The sequence below is a fragment of the Oryx dammah genome, unplaced genomic scaffold, assembly GCF_014754425.2.
Source record: "Oryx dammah isolate SB20612 unplaced genomic scaffold, SCBI_Odam_1.1 HiC_scaffold_23, whole genome shotgun sequence".
Lineage (NCBI taxonomy): Eukaryota > Metazoa > Chordata > Mammalia > Artiodactyla > Bovidae > Oryx > Oryx dammah.
In genome coordinates this window covers 12,829,196-12,850,653 of record NW_024070207.1, presented here as the reverse complement: position 1 = coordinate 12,850,653, position 21,458 = coordinate 12,829,196, and the positions used below count along the sequence as shown (strand labels likewise).

At 38.6% G+C, this 21,458-nt stretch overlaps 1 protein-coding gene across 2 annotated transcripts in view; it reads right to left on the bottom strand.

The window, feature by feature from the left end:
* Positions 1-6,406: 6,406 nt before the first annotated feature.
* The window catches only part of RADX (RPA1 related single stranded DNA binding protein, X-linked), a 115,190-nt gene continuing 100,138 nt past the window's right edge, over positions 6,407-21,458 (bottom strand). For both annotated transcript variants that reach the window (XM_040265018.1, XM_040265019.1), the window contains 2 exons: positions 17,966-18,133; positions 6,407-6,591 (listed from right to left, as the gene is read on the bottom strand). In XM_040265018.1, the coding sequence (XP_040120952.1) occupies positions 6,461-6,591; positions 17,966-18,133 (299 nt within the window). In that variant the 3' untranslated portion in view covers positions 6,407-6,460. The remainder of the gene's footprint in view (positions 6,592-17,965; positions 18,134-21,458) is intronic.

Here is a 21,458-nt window from a genome sequence, read left to right as displayed (position 1 = left end):
CAGGATTGGATGACTTCCTGCACTGACATTTTTTCCTTCTTATTGTTCCAGCTAATGAACTTTCATAAACATGGAGTGGATTGGAATGAGGAACTGGACTCTTGGTACTCCCACGTGACAAAATGAAAGTCACCTCTCTCAGATTATCTAAAACACCAAACTGGTTTTCCAAGCCCTGCTGAAATATGCTATCAACCAATTCAGTCAGAAGTAAGTTAAGATCTGTCATTTTAATTGCTATGGCATTGGTGAAATTGATTTTGCAGCCCTTTTTTATCTTATTTCTTTGTGGAATTTTTCTTAACAATCTCCCCAAGGAATATCTTCTGCTACCTTGTTTATTCATTGAAAGGGAAACCTATTCCAGTCACTAGAGATCATTTGAAGTACAATGCCTTGCCAGTGGTGGGCACTCAAATATTTCTCAACTTATTGATACCTATGATGTGATGCATTCCATTAATTTTTATGTCCCATGTGTTATACTCTAACAAAAGATTATTCAAGGTTTATCTCTTAACATTTGGAATAAAAAGAAATTATTGGAGTATAGTTGCTTTACAATATTGTGTTAGTTTTTGTTGTAGAGCAAAATCAATCAGCTTTATGTATACATATATCCCCTCTTTTTTTGGATTTCCTTCCCATTTAGGTCAGGAAGAGTAGAGTTCCCTGCACTAAAAGTAGGTTCCCATTAGTTATATATTTTTTATACTGTTGTTGTTTAGTTGTTAAGTCATGTTTGACTCTTTTGTGACCCCATGGACTGTAGGCCCCAAGGTTCCTCTGTCTGTGGGATTTCCCAGGCAAGAATATTGGAGTGGATTACCATTTCCTTCTCCAGGGGATCTTCCCAATGCAACCCGCATCTCCTGCATTGGCAGACAGAGTCTTTACCACTGAGCTCCCAGGAAAGCCCATATTACACATAGTAGTGTATATATGTCAATCTGTCTCCCAATTCATCCCACCCCAATCCTGTTCCCCCCCTGATGTCCATGTTTGTTCTCTACATCTGTATCTCCATCTCTGCTTTGCAAATAGATTGACCTATTTGTACCACTCTTCTAGATTCCACATATATGTGCTAATATACGATAATTTTCTCTGACTTTCTTCACTCTGTATGTCTCTAGGTCCTAGAATTTTTAATTCTAGTTATTTTAAACATATAAATAGCTTTATTTACTTCATTGTTTCCTTTACCATAAGCTGTTTTTAATCAAGAGTACACTGGACACTAGCAGCAGTTGGGCATACATTGGTGTGGGCTCGATTGGTCTGGGTAAGTTGCTGGGAAAGGTAGATTGCAATGTGTACCAAAGGCTGGTGAAGGAGTAGATGAATGGACAACAAGACAGAGATATCAGGAGTCTGATTGGGTCAAGAGTCAAAACAAACCAGACAAATAGGTATCAGACTGACAGAGAAGTAGAAAGACACCAGGTCAAAAGGAAGGCAGAAACAATGGTAGTCTGAAGTCCAGGGGAAATAGTCTGGAATAAGGAATACCACTAGAGTCAATGAGACAGGACAACAGAAAACAGGAAAATAGGAGACATTGTTGAAGATGACCAATGAAGCTATTTCCATCCCACTCCACTTGTCCATTCCTGGGCATCTGAAGTATTAGTGTTGGGAGTGGACCCTGCAAGTGGAAACAGTTAACATCAAAAGGGAGTTCAGGGAATCTGCAGTAGAAACTTATGGATAAACCCCAGCAAATGCACAATACAAATATTATGAACCTTTCTATCCTTTTACAGCTGCTGATTACTCATGGGTGTATCTGACATGCTAGAACTCTTACAAAAATGAAAGTTGTTTCAAAACTATGAGGTTTTAATTTTTCCTTCTTATCAGAACAATTCAAGATGAAGGCTGCATCGAGTGTAAATGAAACTACAGCACTTAGATAAGAGGTTAAGTTCCATGTACTGGGTAAAGCTTGAGCTCTAATAAAACTAACAAGAGCTTGAAATGGGACTATATACCTATTTAGTGGTATATAACTTTAGTGGTGTACAAACTTGCCTGCACATTAGAATCACCTGGGGAGCTGTTACCTATCTTGATGTCCAGGCTACACCCAGATCAGAAACTTGGAGTGAGGGTGACACGTTGGCATAGCCATTTTTGAAACTCCCCAGGTGATACCAATATAAAGGCAAGTTTGAGAACCACTATTGTGTTTCAAACATTTGATACTATTGGACTTTTCCTATTGCTTGTACCTTTATTAAGTACCTTAATACATATCAAGAATCTTAGCAAAAGTATGTAATATTAATAAAGGCATAGAGAAGGGAATTACTTCCCTTAAGCAAGAAAAATTTGATTTTTCCATATGATTGAATAAGAGCTATGTCAAACCTATCATTTATAGATGAATTACAGGGCTTACTAGATACAGGAATGGTATCTAATACAGATACTACTTGATTATTCATAGCAAACTTCCAATTCTGGGCTGGGTGACTAACTTGGTGTATGTTCAAAACAAGTAAGTTAACTTTATTTTTATTTTTAAATTTATTTTAATTGGAGGCTAATTACTTTACAATATTCTATTGGTTTTGCCATACATCAATATGAATCTGCCACAGGTATACACGTTCCCAATCCTGAACCCCCCTCCCTCCTCCCTTCCCGTACCATCCCTCTGGGTCATCCCAGTGCACCAGCCCCAAGCATCCTGTATCATGCATTGAACCTGGACTGGCGATTCATTTCATATATGATATTATACATGTTTCAATGTCATTCTCCCAAATTATCCTACCCTTGCCTTCTCCTACAGAGTCCAAAAGACTGTTCTATACATCTGTGTCTTTTTTGCTGTCTGGCATACAGGGTTATCTTTACCATCTTTCTAGATTCCATATATATGTGTTAGTATACTGTATTGGGTGTTTTTCTTTCTGGCTTACTTCACTCTGTATAATAGGCTCCAGTTTCATCCACCTCATTAGAACTGGTTCAAATGTGTTCTTTTTAATGGCTGAGTAATACTCCATTGTGTATATGTACCACAGCTTTCTTATCCACTCATCTGCTGATGGACATCTAGGTTGCTTCCATCTCCTGGCTATTATAAACAGTGCTGTGATGAACATTGGGGTACACGTGTCTCTTTCAATTCTGGTTTCCTCAGTGTGTATGCCCAGCAGTGGGATTGCTGGGTCATAAGGCAGTTCTATTTCCAGTTTTTAAAGGAATCTCCACACTGTTATCCATAGTGGCTGTACTAGTTTGCATTCCCACCAACAGTGTAAGAGGGTTCTCCACACCCTCTCCAGCATTTATTGCTTGTAGACTTTTGGATCGCAGCCATTCTGACTGGTGTGAAATGGTACCTCATTGTGGTTTTGATTTGCATTTCTCTGATAATGAGTGATGTTGAGCATCTTTTCATGTTTGTTAGCCATCTGTATGTCTTCTTTGGAGAAATGTGTTTAGTTCTTTGGCCCATTTTTTGATTCGGTCATTTATTTTTCTGGAATTGAGCTGCAGGAGTTGCTTGTGTATTTTTGAGATTAGTTCTTTTGTCAGTTGCTTCATTTGCTATTTTCTCCCATTCTGAAGGCTGTCTTTTCACCTTGCTTAGTTTCCTTTGTTGTGCAGAAGCTTTTAATTTTAATTAGGTCCCATTTGTTTATTTTTGCTTTTATTTCCAATATTCTGGGAGGTGGGTCATAGAGGATCCTGCTGTGATTTATGTCGGAGAGTGTTTTGCCTATGTTCTCCTCTAGGAGTTTTATAGTTTCTGGTCTTACATTTAGATCTTTAATCCATTTTGAGTTCATTTTTGTATATGGTGTTAGAAAGTGTTCTAGTTTCATTCTTTTACAAGTGGTTGACCACTTTTCCCAGCACCACTTAAAACAAGTAACTTAACTTTAATATTAGCCCAAGCCAAATAAAAGTGTCACAAGGCTATATTCAGCCACAAAGGAAGGAAGGAATAGTATTCTTTATTCTAGGTAGCTATCTGCTTAGCTAAAAATGGAGAGAACTGTTACTCTATGAGAAGAATAGGTATTAGGGTACAGCTAGCAGTCTCTGCTAACCTCCTTATATTCCACTCTCTTTCCAGGAGATAGTGACCACTCTAAAACATTATGAATCCAATCAAAGCATATCAGTGGCTACAAACCATTTACTGGCTTCCTAGAGCTCTGAAGGGGCTTCTCAGGTGGCTCAGTGGTAAAGAATCCGCCTGCCAATGCAGGAGACGCAGGTTCGAATCCTGGGTTAGGAAGATCCCTTAGAAAAGGAAATGGCAACCCACTCCAGTATTCTTGCCTGGAAAATCTCAGACAGAGGAGCCGGATGGACTACAGTCCATGGGGTTGAAAAGAGTCGGACAAAACTGAGCAACTGAGCAAGGACACAGCATGGATAGTCCATATTGGCAGAGGGTACCTAGCTAGATTTAGTAACATCAAATGCTACCAGTCTCACAAAATAAGGGTTTCAAATTTCTTTAAAGACCTAGTCTTAATGTGAATAAAATTAATGCAGTATAAGTCCAACAAATAAATAAAAGTGACAGAACATAAAGTTCTTAATAACTTACCAAAGGATTTAAATGTGTAGATCTCATGTACCATCTAAAATTAGAAACTTCAGTGAAAGATTGTGGTCTTGTGGTAGACTATGTAATATTTTATAATTTACAAACCAGTTAATATAAAAGTGATACCATAGTAGTTTATTTGTGTTGATTTGGCAAGAGTCAGCACTTACTGTCACTTGAAGATAAGGTCTTTTGATGTGATAGTTTGCTATTTTCCTTAGGAAATCACCACAGTACCTATCCAATTTTTCTGTAACTGGAAATGTAGACACAGATGTTAAAACTCCAAATTTGGACAGAAACATTACTATAAAATAAATTGCCATGAAAGTTGTTTTTAAAGATCTTGAATCTTAAAAATATTTCCTATTTCTCATTCAATATTAGAACAGAAATCACACCTGCTAAAGTGTGTGATTTTGCAATCTCAGCCTGAGGGTGTTTTAGTCAACAGTTACTTAAGTATTAACTTTTCCCTTCTCCAACATTTATGTGGCACTAAAACTGAACTGCCTATTTAAGTTTCTAATAGCTTAATATGAACACCCAGATTCTATTTGATAAACAACAGTTTTCAACCCATATGGAAGAATCATACTGGCTCATTTAGCAAGTCCATGTAGGTCTATAATAGGTCAAAAATATGGAAGAAAGACATCAAATACATTCAGAAAGAGACAAGTTTTGAATTCTTTAATAATATTCAAAATTTTAACATGAGGAGGATTCACTACTTTAATTAACTTTAAACACAATTTTAAGAACAAAAGACCACACACTGGTCAAAACATTTAGAAATTCAAAGGATATGAAGTCACAATAGAGTGGAAAACCTTACGACAACTGAATTCAGTATGCTTGTTGTACAGCTGACCAAACTAAAGGTCAAGGCAACTGGAATATAACAATCCACATGTGCTTTTGAAAATGACAGAAACTACCTCGGTTATGAGAAATGCAGGTTGACCGCTTTAGGGGAATGTAATCTTCAAATTAGCAATTTAGAATTTTCCACTTAGTCTATGGCCGTACCACCTATCTGTGCCTGATGTTGTCCAATCTCAGAAGCTGAGCACGGTCAGAGTATGGTTAGCTTATGACCACAAACTTCTGGTTAGAACTTGGATGGGAGAATTCCATCATAACCCAATTAAAAATGCAAGTATGCTAAATGTCCATGAAAAGTTACTCTTGTAAGTTGGGATGCCTTAATGCTGAGGCAGTAGAATAAAATGGCTGCACAAATAGCCACCCCTGGTGGCTCACAGATGGTAAAACAAAACAAAACAAAACAAAACAAATCTGCTTGCTAATGCAGGAGACCTGGTTCCATCCCCAGTAGGGAAGATGATCACAGGGAAGGGAATGGCAACTCACTCCAGTATCTTCCCTGGAGAACCCTATGGACAGAGTAGTCAGTGGGCTACAGTCTCTAGGGGTGGCAAAGTTGGTCACGATGGACACTTTTACAAATAGAACAGTGAACACAAATTCTAAGTCAAGATAATACTCATATAGAAACAAGTAACATGAATTTTCTATTTTTAACATATATTTATTTGTTTTAATTGGAGGTTAATTATTTTACAATATTGTATTGGTTTTGCCATACATCAACATGAATCCACCACAGGTATACAGGTGTTCTCCATCCTGAACCCTCCTCCCTCCCCGTACCATCCCTCTGGGGCTTGATGACCTTTTCAAGTAATGAATTTAAAATGAAGTGTGTTAGCTCCAAACACAAGATGAACAGAAAACCACTTTAGAATTTATGTAATATTCTTGCTGAAAAAAGGTTATTGAAATCACAATAAAATAACAGAATATCTTTAAAACAATGCTTTATTTATAACCTTTAGTAATTTCACTTGCCAATTTTTAAGAAGTTATATTTGGTTTGTAAATTTTGTGCAAGTAGACTTCTGCTTTATTGTTCCCCAAACTGCAGATATCCAAGACACAGATGACATGTTCTCTATCCATTTTAGATACTGCTTTGATAATATCACCTAAAAGTAAAGCAGATGGAAAGTATTATAAAACAGATAAATATTTACTCAGATTCAGTATCACAAAAGCTGATTTTTCTTATAATTAACAGTGTCTCTGATTTTCTCCCTCTTCCCTCCAATTCATCACACACATCCATCGAGTTATGTCACAGTAATTTCTGCAGATAACAGTGAATACATCAAACAAATGCAATAAAAAATGTCAAGATACAAGCTGGTACGCCCCATAATTAATTAATTAACTAAATAAATCTACATATTTTCAAGGTCATTTAGGTGCCAAGTAAACAGTTTCCTAGTACTCCTCAAGGAAATACAAATAATAAATTTTTCTATTTTGAAATTCAATTATCAATTATTTACAAAACTTCTAAGACATAAAGCAAAGTAAGAATAATAATTGAAGCTGCTTTTAAAGTATATTTCCTTTGAAGTAGCTTTATTAACTAACTTAGCTTTGGATATTCTTAAGCACCTTTATCAAGAGGGGATTGGGTGAGACATTGATGAAAATGGCAGAGTACAGAATTTCAGGGCTCTCTCCCTCCACTAAAGCAACTTATAAGCTGGCAAAAAGTTCAGATCAGCTTTTGCAGAACTCTGGAATTTAGAACAAAACTTAACAACCTGGTGAAAGATTAATGAATAGAGATTCTGCTGCATTGTGGTAAGAGTGTGCTTGTTTTGAATTGCCCACCTACTCCCCAAATCAGCAACAGTCATGAAGAAGGCAGCTTGCCCTCCTGGTACAGGTTGGTAGCATCAGAGGGAGCAATGCTGACCTTTTTCTCAAAGATGTGGTTGTGTACTTTTGATGTCTTAGGCAGCTCCCTCAAGATCAGATGCAAGAAACTGCTTTTGTTTTACCCAATTTGGAGCACCCCCACGACTAGGGTAGCTTTCCCAGTGGCTTCTGCCGAAAGCATATTAAGGGAGGCCTGGCGTGCTGCGATTCATGGGGTCGCAAAGAGTCGGACACGACTGAGTGACTGAACTGAACTGAAATGAACTGCTATTAAGGCAAAAGCACTGATCAATCAGAGCAGATAGAGCAGGGGATAAAGTTGGGACAAGCAATAGATAAGACCAAAAAGCCTGGAGAGGAAGGAGCTGGGAAAAGAGATGTGGGGGGAGTATTATTGGCTTTTAAGACTTCCTGTGTATTTCAAGGAATCAAGGTAGCCATGTATATGCCCAGTGCTGGATGCATGTTCAGAAAAGGCCTGAGAAAACACTCATTGTTCACCTCTGGCTAACCATCAGTCTCTGCAGAGCAGAAGTGAGGGCTAAGACAGGATCACAAACAACTGGCTAAGTACTGAAGGGGCTTCCCTGGTGGCTCAGTAGTAAAGAATCCACCTGTCAACACAGGAGATTGCAGGTTCAATTCCTGCATGGGGAAGACCCCTGGAGGACAGCCTGGCAAACCACTTCAGTATTCTTGCCTGGAGAATCCCATGGACAGAGGAGCCTGGCAGGCTACAGTCCATGGGGTTGCAAAGAATTGGACACAACTGAGTGACTAAACAACCACAAAGCACCAAAGGGGTACCACAACACAGAGTCAATCTGCAAAACATGAGGGGGAGTACTGTTTTTCTTTTCTTCCTTTTCTTGGGTAAAATGGGATTTAAGGAATCTCTTTCAGAACACTACCTGACCACTACTAAACTACTGTATCACAGACTCTGTGACTGCACATGACAAAGATTTCATTTTAAATATGAGAAGATTAAAACATTTAGAGGTTAAGTAAAATAACCAAAGTCACAGGGTGATTCTAAACTGGACAGTCTGGCATCAAAGTATGGGCTCTGAACCTTTTGTGCTACTTTTCTAAAAAATTATGCTAAAAGGCTAGCAGTGCGTCTACATTTTATGGGGCCTGAAAAGGTACAGTATTGGGGGGCCCTCTTTATGAAACAGAAATAAAAGTACCTCCAAGAAAACCCCAGAAGGGCCTCGGAAGGGATTTATGCAAGTGAGAACTCCTCAAGCTTAGATTTCATCAGCTTCACATGAAAGCCACATCTGCCACAAAATCAGATGATTTTTTAATCCTTAATAATTTTATTTATTTTTGTCTCTGCTGGGTGTTTGTTGCTGCATGGGCTTTGTTTTTAAGTTGCACAGAGTGGGGGCTAGTTGCAGTGCACAGGCATCTCCCTGTGGCGGCTTCTCTTGTTGTGGAGCACAGGGTCTAGGCACGTGGGCTTGAGCAGCTGTGGCATATGGGCTCAGCAGTTGCACGGCATGGGCTTAGTTGCTCTGAGGTATGTGGAATCATTCTGGACCAGGGATCAAACCCACATCTCCCACACTGGCAGGTGGACTCTCTACCACTCAGCCACCAGGGAAGCCCCTGATGAATTATTTAAAATTGTGCAAGTTCCCTAACACACAATGAATATAATAAAAGCACTAGGTCTTCCCTGGTGGCTCAGTGGTAACGAATTCACTTGCCAATGCAAGAGACCTGGCTTTGATCCCTGATTCGAGAGGATCCCACATGCTGCAGAGCTACTAAGCCTGTGCGCAACAACTACTGAGCCTGTGCTCTAGAGCCTGGGAGCCATAACTGCTGACCCCATGTGCTGCAACTACTGAAGACCTGTGCCCTAGAGCTCGTGCTCTAAAACAAGAGAAGCCACCAGAACAGAAGCCCGTGCACACTGCAACTAGAGGGTAGCCATCCTCCCGTACTCCACAGCTAAAGAAAAGCGCATGCAGCAATGAAGACCCAGCACAGTCAAAATTAAAAAAAAAAAAAAAAAAACTTGCTAGTACTATATAGTTTTCTCCTTCTTTGATTGGAATGGACTTTAATCCAGGTGCTTTGGAAAGATTTTAAGATCTTCAGATTTGATGCCAACAACAGAAACCCAAACCTTAATAATTCTAATTGTTACCATGTGGTTTATAAATACTGAGTTACACAGTACCTGCAACAAAATGTATAAGTAAGTCTTCTGTTTAGGTGACTCTGCCTACTTGTGTAAATGACAACCTCTCTATGCTTCAATCTGCTCATGTAGTAACTACATCATAGGAGGATTAAATGCATGAAAAAGCACTCTGGTAGCTGACATAACAATTAAATGTCAGCAACCATCCTTTTCTACTTCAGAAAAACTAGTATTAAATTACAAATTTTTGGAGGTTTTCATTAAATGTAATATTGCTTCTCTTGTTACCATACTGATTCTTTTCTATTTATAAATGTGTTTTGATGGGCAGTAAAATAAAGTGTCTCAAAAGTTTTAAATAGATAAAATGTCCTTTACACAGTTGTCTATAAAAAGTGCTTTATGTAATCCAAGCAATTCATACTATAAACTTCACTCTTATTGTTGTAGGCAACTTTTGCTATCATGTAAATAAGTAAACAGAACTAATAGATACCCTGCTTTAAAAAATACCCTGCTATTAAATTACAATGTTATCTTGTTAGAATTACAAAAATTGTATATTTTTAGGAACATCATATATGCATAAGGTGAGTGTGACAAAGGAATGCTATGTGTTTACCACTCCATTTCCTATTCATGGTCACATGGGAGACAGAGTCCTGGCCTCCCTTTAGTTAGGTTAGCGTTACTCGCTCAGTTGTGTCCAACTCTTTGCAACCCCACAGGCTGTAGCCTGCCAGGCTCCTCTGTCTATGGAATTTCCCAAGCAAGAATACTGGAATGTGTTGCCATTCCCTTCTTCAGGGTATCTTCAAAAGCCAGGGATCAAACCTCAGTCTCCTGCACTGCAGGCAAATTCTTTACCATCTAACTGAGCCACCTCATGTAAATAAGTTCTGGCAAATGTGAGTGGAAATGTAGCGGTTTTGCTCTAACACAATTACAAGCCAGTTTCTTTCATCCCTTTCTTCCTCTGTCTAGACAACCCTAGAAGTCATTTGTTCCTGTTGGAGCTGCAGCAGGATGGAAGCGGGCTGCATTCCTGAATCACTGCTGGGGAGAAAGCTAATAACTGACTGCATCAGACTTGACTTGAGCAAGCAACAAACTTTTACTGTGTTAAGTCACTGAGACTTTGGAATTGCTTTGTACTGCAGCACGGTCTAACCTATCTTGTAATATAGTGTGTCATTCCTTTCTCTGAACATAATATCGGAAATTCAGATTACCTAGAGGATAATACAATTATTTTCTTACATGTGTTAAAACCTTTTCATACCATGTTACACTTCTGAGATGTTTATGAATGGAAACTGCTTTCAAAGAGGTGGGATGTGTATGTGTGTGTGTATATACACATACATATATTCTTGTACTTAATAGTTAAAAGTATAATAGCAATTTCAATATCGTATCAGTATTATTCAACATGATTTGGGAACTATGGCTAATCCCTTGGAAAAACATTAAGCTGGATCCCCCATCTCATTCTCTATACCAAAATAAATTCCAAATGGATTAAAATTTTAAACTATAAAAATGAAACCATATTAACAAAAGCAAAAAAACAAAACAAAAAAAACAACCAAAAAAACACGCCCAAACAACCCAATTCAAAAATGGGCAAAGGACTTAAATCACATTTCTCCAAAGATATACACATGGCCAACGAGCTCATAAAAATATGCTCACTATCATTTGTAGTTAGGGAAATGCAAATCAGAACCACAATGAGATATCACTGTAGGATGGCTATTATAAAAAAAAACAATAAAAAACAGAGCCCCCCCACAAAAAACACCCCAAAATAATGTGTTGGTGAGAATGTGGAGAAATTGGGATCCTCGTGGATTGCTTATGGGAATGTAAAATGGTACAGCTGCTGTGGAAAATGGTTTGCTGGTTTCTCAAAAAGTTAAATATAGAACTACCATGCTGCTGCTGCTGCTGCTAAGTCGCTTCAGCCATGTCCAACTCTGTGCGACCCCATAGACGGCAGCCCACCAAGCTCCGCCATCCCTGGGAGTCTCCAGGCAAGAACACTGGAGTGGGTTGCCATTTCCTTCTCCAATGCATGAAACTGAAAAGTGAAAGTGAAGTCACTCAGTCATGTCTGACTCTTCGAGACCCCATGGACTGCAGCCCGCCAGGCTCCTCCATCCATGGGATTTTCCAGGCAAGAGTACTGGAGTGGAGAGTGCCATTGCCTTCTCCGGGAACTACCATATGACTCAGCAATTCCAACCCTAGGGATATTCTTAAAACGACTGAAATCAGGGACTTAAACAGGTACTTGCACACCAATTTACATAGCAGAACTATTCACAGTGGTCAAAAGATGGAAACAACCCAAATGTCCATCAACAGACGAATGAATGGAAAAAAATGTGGCACATACATTCACCAGAAGATTATTCAGACATAAAAAGAAATCAAATTCTGATATATATTATAACATGGATGGACCTTGAGGATATTATACCAAGTTAGTAAGTCAGACTGAAAAGGACTAAACTGGATTACTTCACTTAGATATCTAGAATGGGCAAATTCATGGGGACAGAAAGTAAAATAGAGGTTATCAGGAGGTAAGAGAGGGGGGGAATGGGGAGTTATTGTTTAACAGGTATAGTGTTTCTGTTTTCAGATGATGAAAATGTTCTGAAAATGGTTAACATTGATGGTTGCACAACATTGTAAATGTACTTAGTGTCACTGAATTGTACACTTTAAAATGGTTAAAGTGGTAAATTTACGTTATGCATATTTTACCACAATACAATTTATATGTGAGTAAAAAAACATATAAAAGTATCAGAAAAAAAACAGTGAATTAAAAAAAAAATCTTCGACTGAGTGATGTCTTCTTGAGTCTGACATAAAATCGATAGCCACAAAAATGAAAGACTGATATATTTGAGTACATAAAAATAAAATTACTTAACAAATCAAAACAAGATTCCCATTGAATAAATTTCAAACTAATAAAAGTATTAGCAATACACAATGAAGGTTAAATTTCTTCAGTATGCAGAAAGAGCTTACAAATTAATTTTAAAAAGAACTCATAGAAAAATGGAAAAAAAAACTAGCATAGAAAGTTCTAGAAAGTTCACAGAAATATATAAATGGCCAATAAATATATGAAGATATTGAACCTTAGAAATAATTCAGAACTGCAAATGAAAATGATAACAATACATTTTGCCTATCATCTGCCAAAAATTAACAAGACTGATACTATCTAGTATTTTTAAGGGAGTGAGTCAAGTGGCACTCTTTCTTTTGGTTGAAGTGTGAATCGTTCTAACCTTTTTGAAGGACATTTTGACGATACCTACCAAAATTTTGGGCTTCCCTGATGTCTCAAATCTGCCTGCAATGCAGGAGACCCAGGTTCGATCCCTGGGTTGGGAAGATCCCCTGGACAAGGAGATGGCAACCCACTCTAGTATTCTTGCCCGGGAAATCCTTGGATAGAGGAGCCTCATGGCTACAGTCCATGGGTCACAAAGAGTCAGACACGACTGAGTGACTAACACTTTCACTTTTCACTTACACCAAAATTTTAAATTTGGTGACATCTAAGAAACAGGGAAAGGAGTACATCAAGGCTGTATATTGTCACCCTGCTTATTTAACTTATATCTAGAGTACATCATGAGAAATGCTGGGCTGAATGAAGCACAAGCTAGAATCAAGATTGCCGAGAAAAATTAATAACCTCAGATGTGCAGATGACACCACCCTTATGGCAGAAAGCGAAGAACAACTAAAGAGCCTCTTGATGAAAGTGAAAGAGGAAAGTGAAAAAGTTGGCTTAAAACTCAACATTCAGAAAACTAAGATCATGGCATCTGGTCCCATCACTTCATGGCAAACAGATGGGGAAACAGTGGAAACAGTGAGAGACTTTATTTTGGGGGGCTCCAAAATCACTGCAGATGGTGACTGCAGCCATGAAATTAAAAGACGCTTACTCCTTGGGAGATAAGTTATGATCAACCTAGACAGTATATTAAAAAGCAGAGACATTAGTTTTCCAACAAAGGTCTGTCTAGTGAAAGCTATGGTTTTTCCAGTAGTCATGTATGGATGTGAGAGTTGGACTATAAAGAAAGCTGAGTGCTGAAGAATTGATGCTTTTGAACTGTGTTGTTGGAGGAGACTCTTGAGAGTCCTTGGACTGCAAGGAGATCCAACCAGTCCATCCTAAAGGAAACCAGTCCTGAATATTCATTGGAAGGACAGATGCTGAAATTCCAATCCTGTGGCCACCTGATGGGAAGAACTGATCATTGGAAAAGATCCTGATGCTGCGAAAGACTGAAGGCAGGAGGAGAAGGGGCCGACAGGATGAGATGGTTGGATGGCATCACCGACTCAATGGACATGAGTTTGAGTAAACTCTGGGAGTTGGTGATGGACAGGGAGGCCTGGCGTGCTGCAGTCCATGGGGTCACAAAGATTTGGACACAACTGAGCAATTGAACTGAATAATTCATTTTACAGATATATAAGTGAACAAAGATTATAGATTATATATACATACACATGGGGCTTCCCCGGTGGCTCAATGGTAAAGAATCTGCCTGTCAACACAGAAGATGTGAATTCAATCCCTTATCTGGGAAGATCCCCTGGAGGAGGAAATGGCAACCCACTCCAGTCTTCTTGCCTGGGAAATCCCATGGACAGAGGAGCCTGGCAGGCTACAGTCCATGGGGTCACAAAAGAGTCAGATACAACTTAGCAACTGACCACCACCAACATACATACACACACACAGATAGATATAGATACTCATTGCAGTACTGTTTGCCAGTATAAAAAACATTTGCAAACAATCTAAATGTCCATCAATACAGGACTAATTAAGTAAATACCAGTACAGCTACGCAGTGGAGTATTTATAGCTACTAAAATGAAAGAGGTAGCTCTCTACATATTGATACTAACATGAAAGCTATTCAAGTGTTAACAGATAAAAGTTGGTTATGAAACCATGTTTAGTATAATTCCATGTATGTATCTAAGAGAGAGAGGAACAGACTGTATGTGTGCGTGTGTGCACATGTATGTGAGACAGAAAGAATATACTGTCAAATGTAAAAATAATTTCTTAAAGGATTTAAATACAGGTTATCTCCAGAGAGTGGGTGGGCTGGTAGAAAGGGATGAACCTTCAAAGGCAGGGAGGGAAACTTTCAGTTTTACCCTGTACCTTTTGGTATTATTTGAATTTTTAAATTATGAACATGGATAGCTTTTATAATGAAAAAACTAGTTCATAAAAATGTTGAAAAGATGATACCAATGTTATACTGTAAGCCACTGCATTACATTATTCTGTATATTCTTTTTTTAAATTAATTTATTTTAATTGGAGGCTAATCACTTTACAATATTGTGGTGGTTTTTGCCATACATTGACATGAATCAGCCATGGCTGAACATGTGTCCCCCATCCTGAACCCTGGTCCCACCTCCCTCCCCATCCCATCCCTCTGGGTTGTCCCAGTGTACCGGCTCTGAGTGCCCTGTTTCCTGCATTGAACTGGGACTGGTCATGTATTTCACATATGGTAATATACATGTTTCAATGCTATTCTCTCAAATCATCCCATCCTCACCTTCTCCCACAGAGTCTAAAAGTCTGTTCTTTATATCTGTGTATCTTTCCGTTTGTAATTATGGAGAGAATGGAAATGTTTAGAACCAAATTGATCTGTGCTCAAATCCTAGCTGTTATCTGTGCTGATGAATCTCTCTGATCTTCAGTCTAACCATCTATCAACAGGGGATAATAATGTTTACCTTGTAAGGCTCTTCTTGTTAGGATTAGTTGTTCAGTTCAGTTCAGTCACTCAGTCGTGTCCAACTCTTTGCGACCCCATGAATCGCATCATGCCAGGCCTCCCTGTCCATCACCATCTCCCGGAGTTCACTCAGACTCACATCCATCGAGTCAGTGATGTCATCCAGCCATCTCATCCTCAGTCGTCCCCTTCTCCTCCTGCCCCCAATCCCTCCCAGCATTAGAGTCTTTTCCAATGAGTCAACTCTTCTCATGAGGTGGCCAAAGCACTGGAGTTTCAGCTTTAGCATCATTCCTTCCAAAGAAATACCAGGGATGATCTCCTTCAGAATGGACTGGCTGGATCTCCTCACAGTCCAAGGGACTCTCAAGAGTCTTCTCCAACACCACAGTTCAAAAGCATCAATTCTTCGGCGCTCAGCCTTCTTCACAGTCCAACTCTCACATCCATACATGACTACTGGAAAAACCATAGCCTTGACTAGACGGACCTTAGTCAGCAAAGTAATGTCTCTGCTTTTGAATAGTTGTAACTTATGTAAAATGTCCAGGTACAATGCTTTGCAGAGAGCTAAATGGACACTATCATTATGCCATGAGAAATATGGTATTCCATGTTTGAAATGAATTACCTTGCTTTTGATTATATCCCTTCTCTCTTCTAGTGATTCTTGCCCTTCATGTCCCAAATATTAACTGCTCTAGCAGAATGGTACCAGGTATTTTCACATGATCATGTTAAGTGACTGCTGGAAGAACGCTGGCACTAGCAAATAGTGGGTAACTGTGAATTTTGTCTTTGTTTTTTTATATTGTTAATAGCATACACAGACAGCAGAAGAAACATGACAGAAGTGGATACTGCAATGAAGCAAGAGCAAGAGTTCCACAGAGATTTCAAGTGCAAATTAGGGCCCTAATTACCAAATCCGGAGTTATTGACAGTCTAAGGAGCTGAAACGTAAGAAGTTATGTGTATGCATGCTCAGCTGCGCCTGACTTTTTGCAACCCCATGGACTGCAGCTTACCAGCCTCCTCTGTCCATGGGATTTCCCAGGCAAGAATACTGGAGTGGGTTGCCATTTCCTCCTCCAGGGAATATTCCTGACATAGGGATTAAACCCGCATCTCCTGTGTTTCCTGAATTGGCAGGTGGATTCTGTACCACTGAGCCACCTGGGAAGCCCCGTAAGAAGTAATCCTGCAAGTTAATATATCATCTTTAAAATGGACTGTGGGAAAAATAAAGAACCTTATCTCTTACAAAATTGGATACTTAAGTTCAGTTTGAAGTGAACTGTTAGTTGCTCAGTTGTGTCCAACTCTTTGTGACCCCATAGACTGTAGCTCACCAGGCTCCTCTGTCCATGGAGTTCTCTGGGTAAGAATCCTAGAGTGGGTTGCCATGCCCTTCTCCAGGGGATCTTCCTAATCCAGGGATTGAACCTGGGTCTCCCGTATTGCAGGCAGTTTCTTTACCATCTGAGCCACCAGGGAAGTTCAGTTTGTGGTAACCGTTACTGCCAAAAGTTACTTCATCATCAGGCACAACTCCTAAGACTTGTTTAAAAACAACATACACTCAAGAGTTTCATCAGCTTAGAAAGACCCACCATAAAATCCCAAGATAATAAGGCATTTCTTTAGTGCTTTTTTAAAGGGAATATGCATATAAGCTCAATGAAAATGGCTAGAAACGTTACCACATGCTTAAGAAATAGAAATGACAGAAGAAAGTGAATAGGATAATTATAATTAGACATGTCATTTTACTCATATATAAAAATGATTTAAAGTTCAGGATGTTATATAGCAGCCTAAACAATTCGTTGCTTGAAGGGTTTCACTATTGGGATTACACACATGCTTAGCAGTCCTCAAGGAATTTATTGCATAGCACTTGAATAACTATTTTTAAGAGAAAACAATTGTACTGTACTATAGTATGGGACTTCCCTGGTAGCTCAGCTGGTAAAGAATCCACCTGCAATGCAGGGGATCCCAGTTTGATTCCTAGGTCAGGAACATCCCTTGGAGAAGGGATAGGCTACCCACTCCAGTATTCCTGGGCTTCCCTGGTGGCTCAGATGGTAAAGAATCTGCCTGCAATGCGGGAAACCTGGGTTCTATCCCTGGGTTGGGAAGATCCCCTGGAGGAAGGCATGGCAACTCACTCTAGTATTCTTGCCTGGAGAATATCCATGGACAGAGGAGCCTGGCAGCCAAAGTCCATGGGGCCACAAAGAGTCGGTAATGACTGAGTGACTAAGCACACAGTATGGGGGCACTGAGATTTCGGGGAATTATAAGGTGAAAGGACAAACTGTCTTGCCCGAATTAAAAGGAGAGAGGAGTAAAAGCTGCACCGTTCCATATGCACACCACTTCGGTTTAGTGAATACTTACATTTAGAAATGTATTATAAAAGAACATTCTTAATGCCTGCCTGAAATAGAAACCATTAATCTATCCAATTTTATTTTAAAATATATTCTCATTTATCTTTGGGTACTTTTACCAAATAATAAACTGTATCAAATGTTAAAGCTAGAACTGTTTATATAGTAACATCTTAAGGTTGGGACCATTTGCATTATTAATTAATTTTATTTTCTGACTGCAAAGATCCTGAGATTGTCTTACCTGCAAGTGCTCTTGAATTTCTAATTACGTCACTGCCAGTTGATGCCTGTGGATACACACAGCTGTAATGCATGCAGCTTAATAATGTGTCTACTTGAGATGTTCGGGCATCTTGTAGAGAATACATGGGGAGGAAAGCTACATTGATTGCTCTCTCATGGTTCAGACCTGTTACAGAAAAATCACACATTATTAAAAGTGTAGTTAGTAACATGGTGCTCATGAGGCCAGATCTGATGGTCTGATCCTCACATGTGCCAGATAGCTTCATAACTGTAAAAAAATAACTTTCAAAACTAAAGGACTAAACCCTTTGCCATGCAAATGCTTATAAATACATTCTACTGATTGAAAGAGACGACACTTCAGAGCAATCTAGCATCATCGTTGGAAATAACAGTCACAAATCTTTTAAATATTAATGGATGGCTTAAATATTAATATCGAGAGAACAGCCTAGTCACAAAAATGAAGATATGTAGAGAATGTTCACCATCATTTATGATAGATGTCATTACAGGACAGGAGAGTTCAGAGATAACTACTGGTTCTCTTACTGCCGTTTTGGACTTACGGACATAAGACTCAAGCAAGGCCAGGGATGGAAGTACCAAGGTTCCATTTGTCCTCAAACATACAAGAAAAATTTCAGTCACTCACCATTAGGGCTAGAAAAGGTTGCAGCTTGGGGGAACCACCACCATGCATCCTGACCTATGTCTGTTGTCTTTTTATGAGGGTCAATGTCAACTAGGGAGGATTAAAGACTTCTGACAGGCAAGGGTTTCAGCTGGGTCTTCAAGCATGAGTAGCATTTAAATAAACAGAGAGAAGGGTATTTCAGGTAGGGCAGGAAGAAGCCAAAAGTACAGGCCAGAGTAAGGAAACCATCTTGACTGGATCAAGGAAAAATATGCAGAGCACAGCTTGAAAACTCTGAATTCCACCCAGACACTCAAATCAGAAACTTAGAAGTTACCCTTAACTCTCCCTTTTCATTCTTCCCTGATATTTTGTCAGCAAGTCCATAGATTCTATGACTTCAGTATCTGGCCTATTCCTCCCATAGCAATTCTTAAGTATAGAGCATGAGCCAATGATATGTAAACAAGTCCTTCCAGTTAAGCTGTAAACTGATCCAGAAACGCAAGTCCATTCTTTGTTTTTTTATGGGTAAACAACACTAAGTTCCATAGCTTTAACTTAACAAATAACGAAGGGCTACTTAAAGCTTTTTAAGGATTACTAAAATCTGGTATTCATAAACTAAAATAGTCATACCATCTAGAATTTACTGTGGATTCCAATTCAGTATTGTAACTGCCTCATAACTCAGCAATGCTGCAAAACTCATGTCAGTGTGCACATACTGGTATCCTATTTCCCTGATTCTAATACGAAATCTGAGGCATACCATCAATTTAATAATGGGTTTTTATTTTTATTTTTTTTTATTTGTATTTTTACTTTATTTTACTTTACAATACTGTATTGGTTTTGCCATACATTGACATGAATCCACCACGGGTGTATATGAGTTCCCAATTCTGAACCCCCCTCCCACCTCCCACCCCATATCATCTCTCTGGATCATCCCCGTGCCCCAGCCCCAAGCATCCTGTATCCTGTATCGAACATAGACTGGCGATTCATTTCTTACATGATGGGTTTTTAATAAAAAGAAAACACTGCATTAAATGTATCCATTGACCATAAGATGCATTCCAACTTGCAAATGTAAAAAAAGAGAAAGAGTGCTTTAGAACTGAGAAAATATCAAGTTGGAAACCTCGATTTTTAGGAAGATAGCTTTATTATCATTGTGTCATTGATACTATTATGAGTTGCTTTCTAAATTATAGAATACTGTGAGTTTAGCTTCAACATTACTGGTAGAATTTGTCATGAGTTGTTTGGCTGAACTAGAGTTCAGAGTGCAAATGTATAAGTAAATATGCCCAAGGCCTCTGTACTTGATGTTCCTGTACATAGAATGTTCTTTCCCCAGATAAACACACGGCTTGGTCCTTCACCTCCGTTAGTTGTCTGGTGAAATATTATTTTCTTAGGGAGACCTCCCTGACCACTCCATTTAAAATTTAGCCATTTCCAATGACAGCATTTAAAATTTAGCCATTTCCAATGACAGCACTCTCTAACCCCTTTCTTCTAGCATTGATCGCCATACCTCATTTCATCACAGGGCTCTGTTATCGTTTGCATTAACTCATGTAACCTCAGTCCCCACAGCAGCACTGAGCATGCCTTAGGTGCTCAGTAAATATTTGTGAAATTGAGTAAAAGAATGTATAAGTGCACATTTCAATGTACAATTTTCAACTAATTAGACTTTAGGACATTTGTGCCCTGTATTCAAATACAAATTCATCCATATTCACAATAGCAAAAGAGATGAACACAAATATCCTCCCCACAATGTACAGGTATAATGCACTTCAATGGTGACAATTTATATGTTACTTTGGTAACTTACAGCATACTACTTAGGTAAGTGTGGTAATACATGTGGATTATATTAAAAATTAGAGGGAAATAGAAAATCAAACAAATAAGCTCATATTCCTCTTTTGTAAAGTGTATTGTATACAATTCATATATCTTCCTCTCAAATTCTTCGTTATCAATGTATTCCTTTTCCAATGAAAGTCTGTGTGTTTGTGTGTGTATGTGTTGGATAGGATCCCACCACCTAGCATAGTACTTGGTATATGCTATATTTTATGAAATCTAAAATATCATTGTTTTTTAAGATGATCATTATTTTATACACCACTAAGGAAAAAAATACTACCAATTAAACAAAGGCATGGCATCAACTGTAAGATCCATATCCATTTTAAAAGATGTTAACATATGGGGGAAAAAGTGTGTCTTACACTGATGAAATCTGATAGTAGGTACTTAAGGTTTAAGGATTAAATTACTTTTATTATGCAATGGAATAAGGGACAGAATTAAGGGGTAGCAACAGTAACCCATACAATCCAGTGTGCGGCTCCATTTGGGATACAAGAATGAGAAGCATGTCAGTGGAATAGGATATCCTAAGGATACAGCCAGTGAAGAAACCAAGAGTGAGGGAATCCAGTTCTACTCAGATTTTAATGGTTCAAGTAGCCTTCAACACAGAAGGAAGCATACTTCAGGGCTACAAATAATTGGTCCTGAGCCTGCAGGCTAGTGCCAAGGAGAGCAGGAATTATGTTGCTCTGCTTGGTTGCTTTAATAAGAGAAAAAAAATCAAGATAAGTAAAGCCTTATGATTTCCATGTAACTACAGCATATTACATTACTTTGATGTTACAGTTAATGCAACTACTTACTTACAATTTGTGATGATTTAAATCCATTTTTCAGAAAAGAATGATACAAAATTTTTCGACAAAAAATTCTGATTAAAAAGTCTACAAAACACTATCTTAACATTCTCCTTAATTACACCTACTGTTACCGGAGTTTGTATCTCTTGATA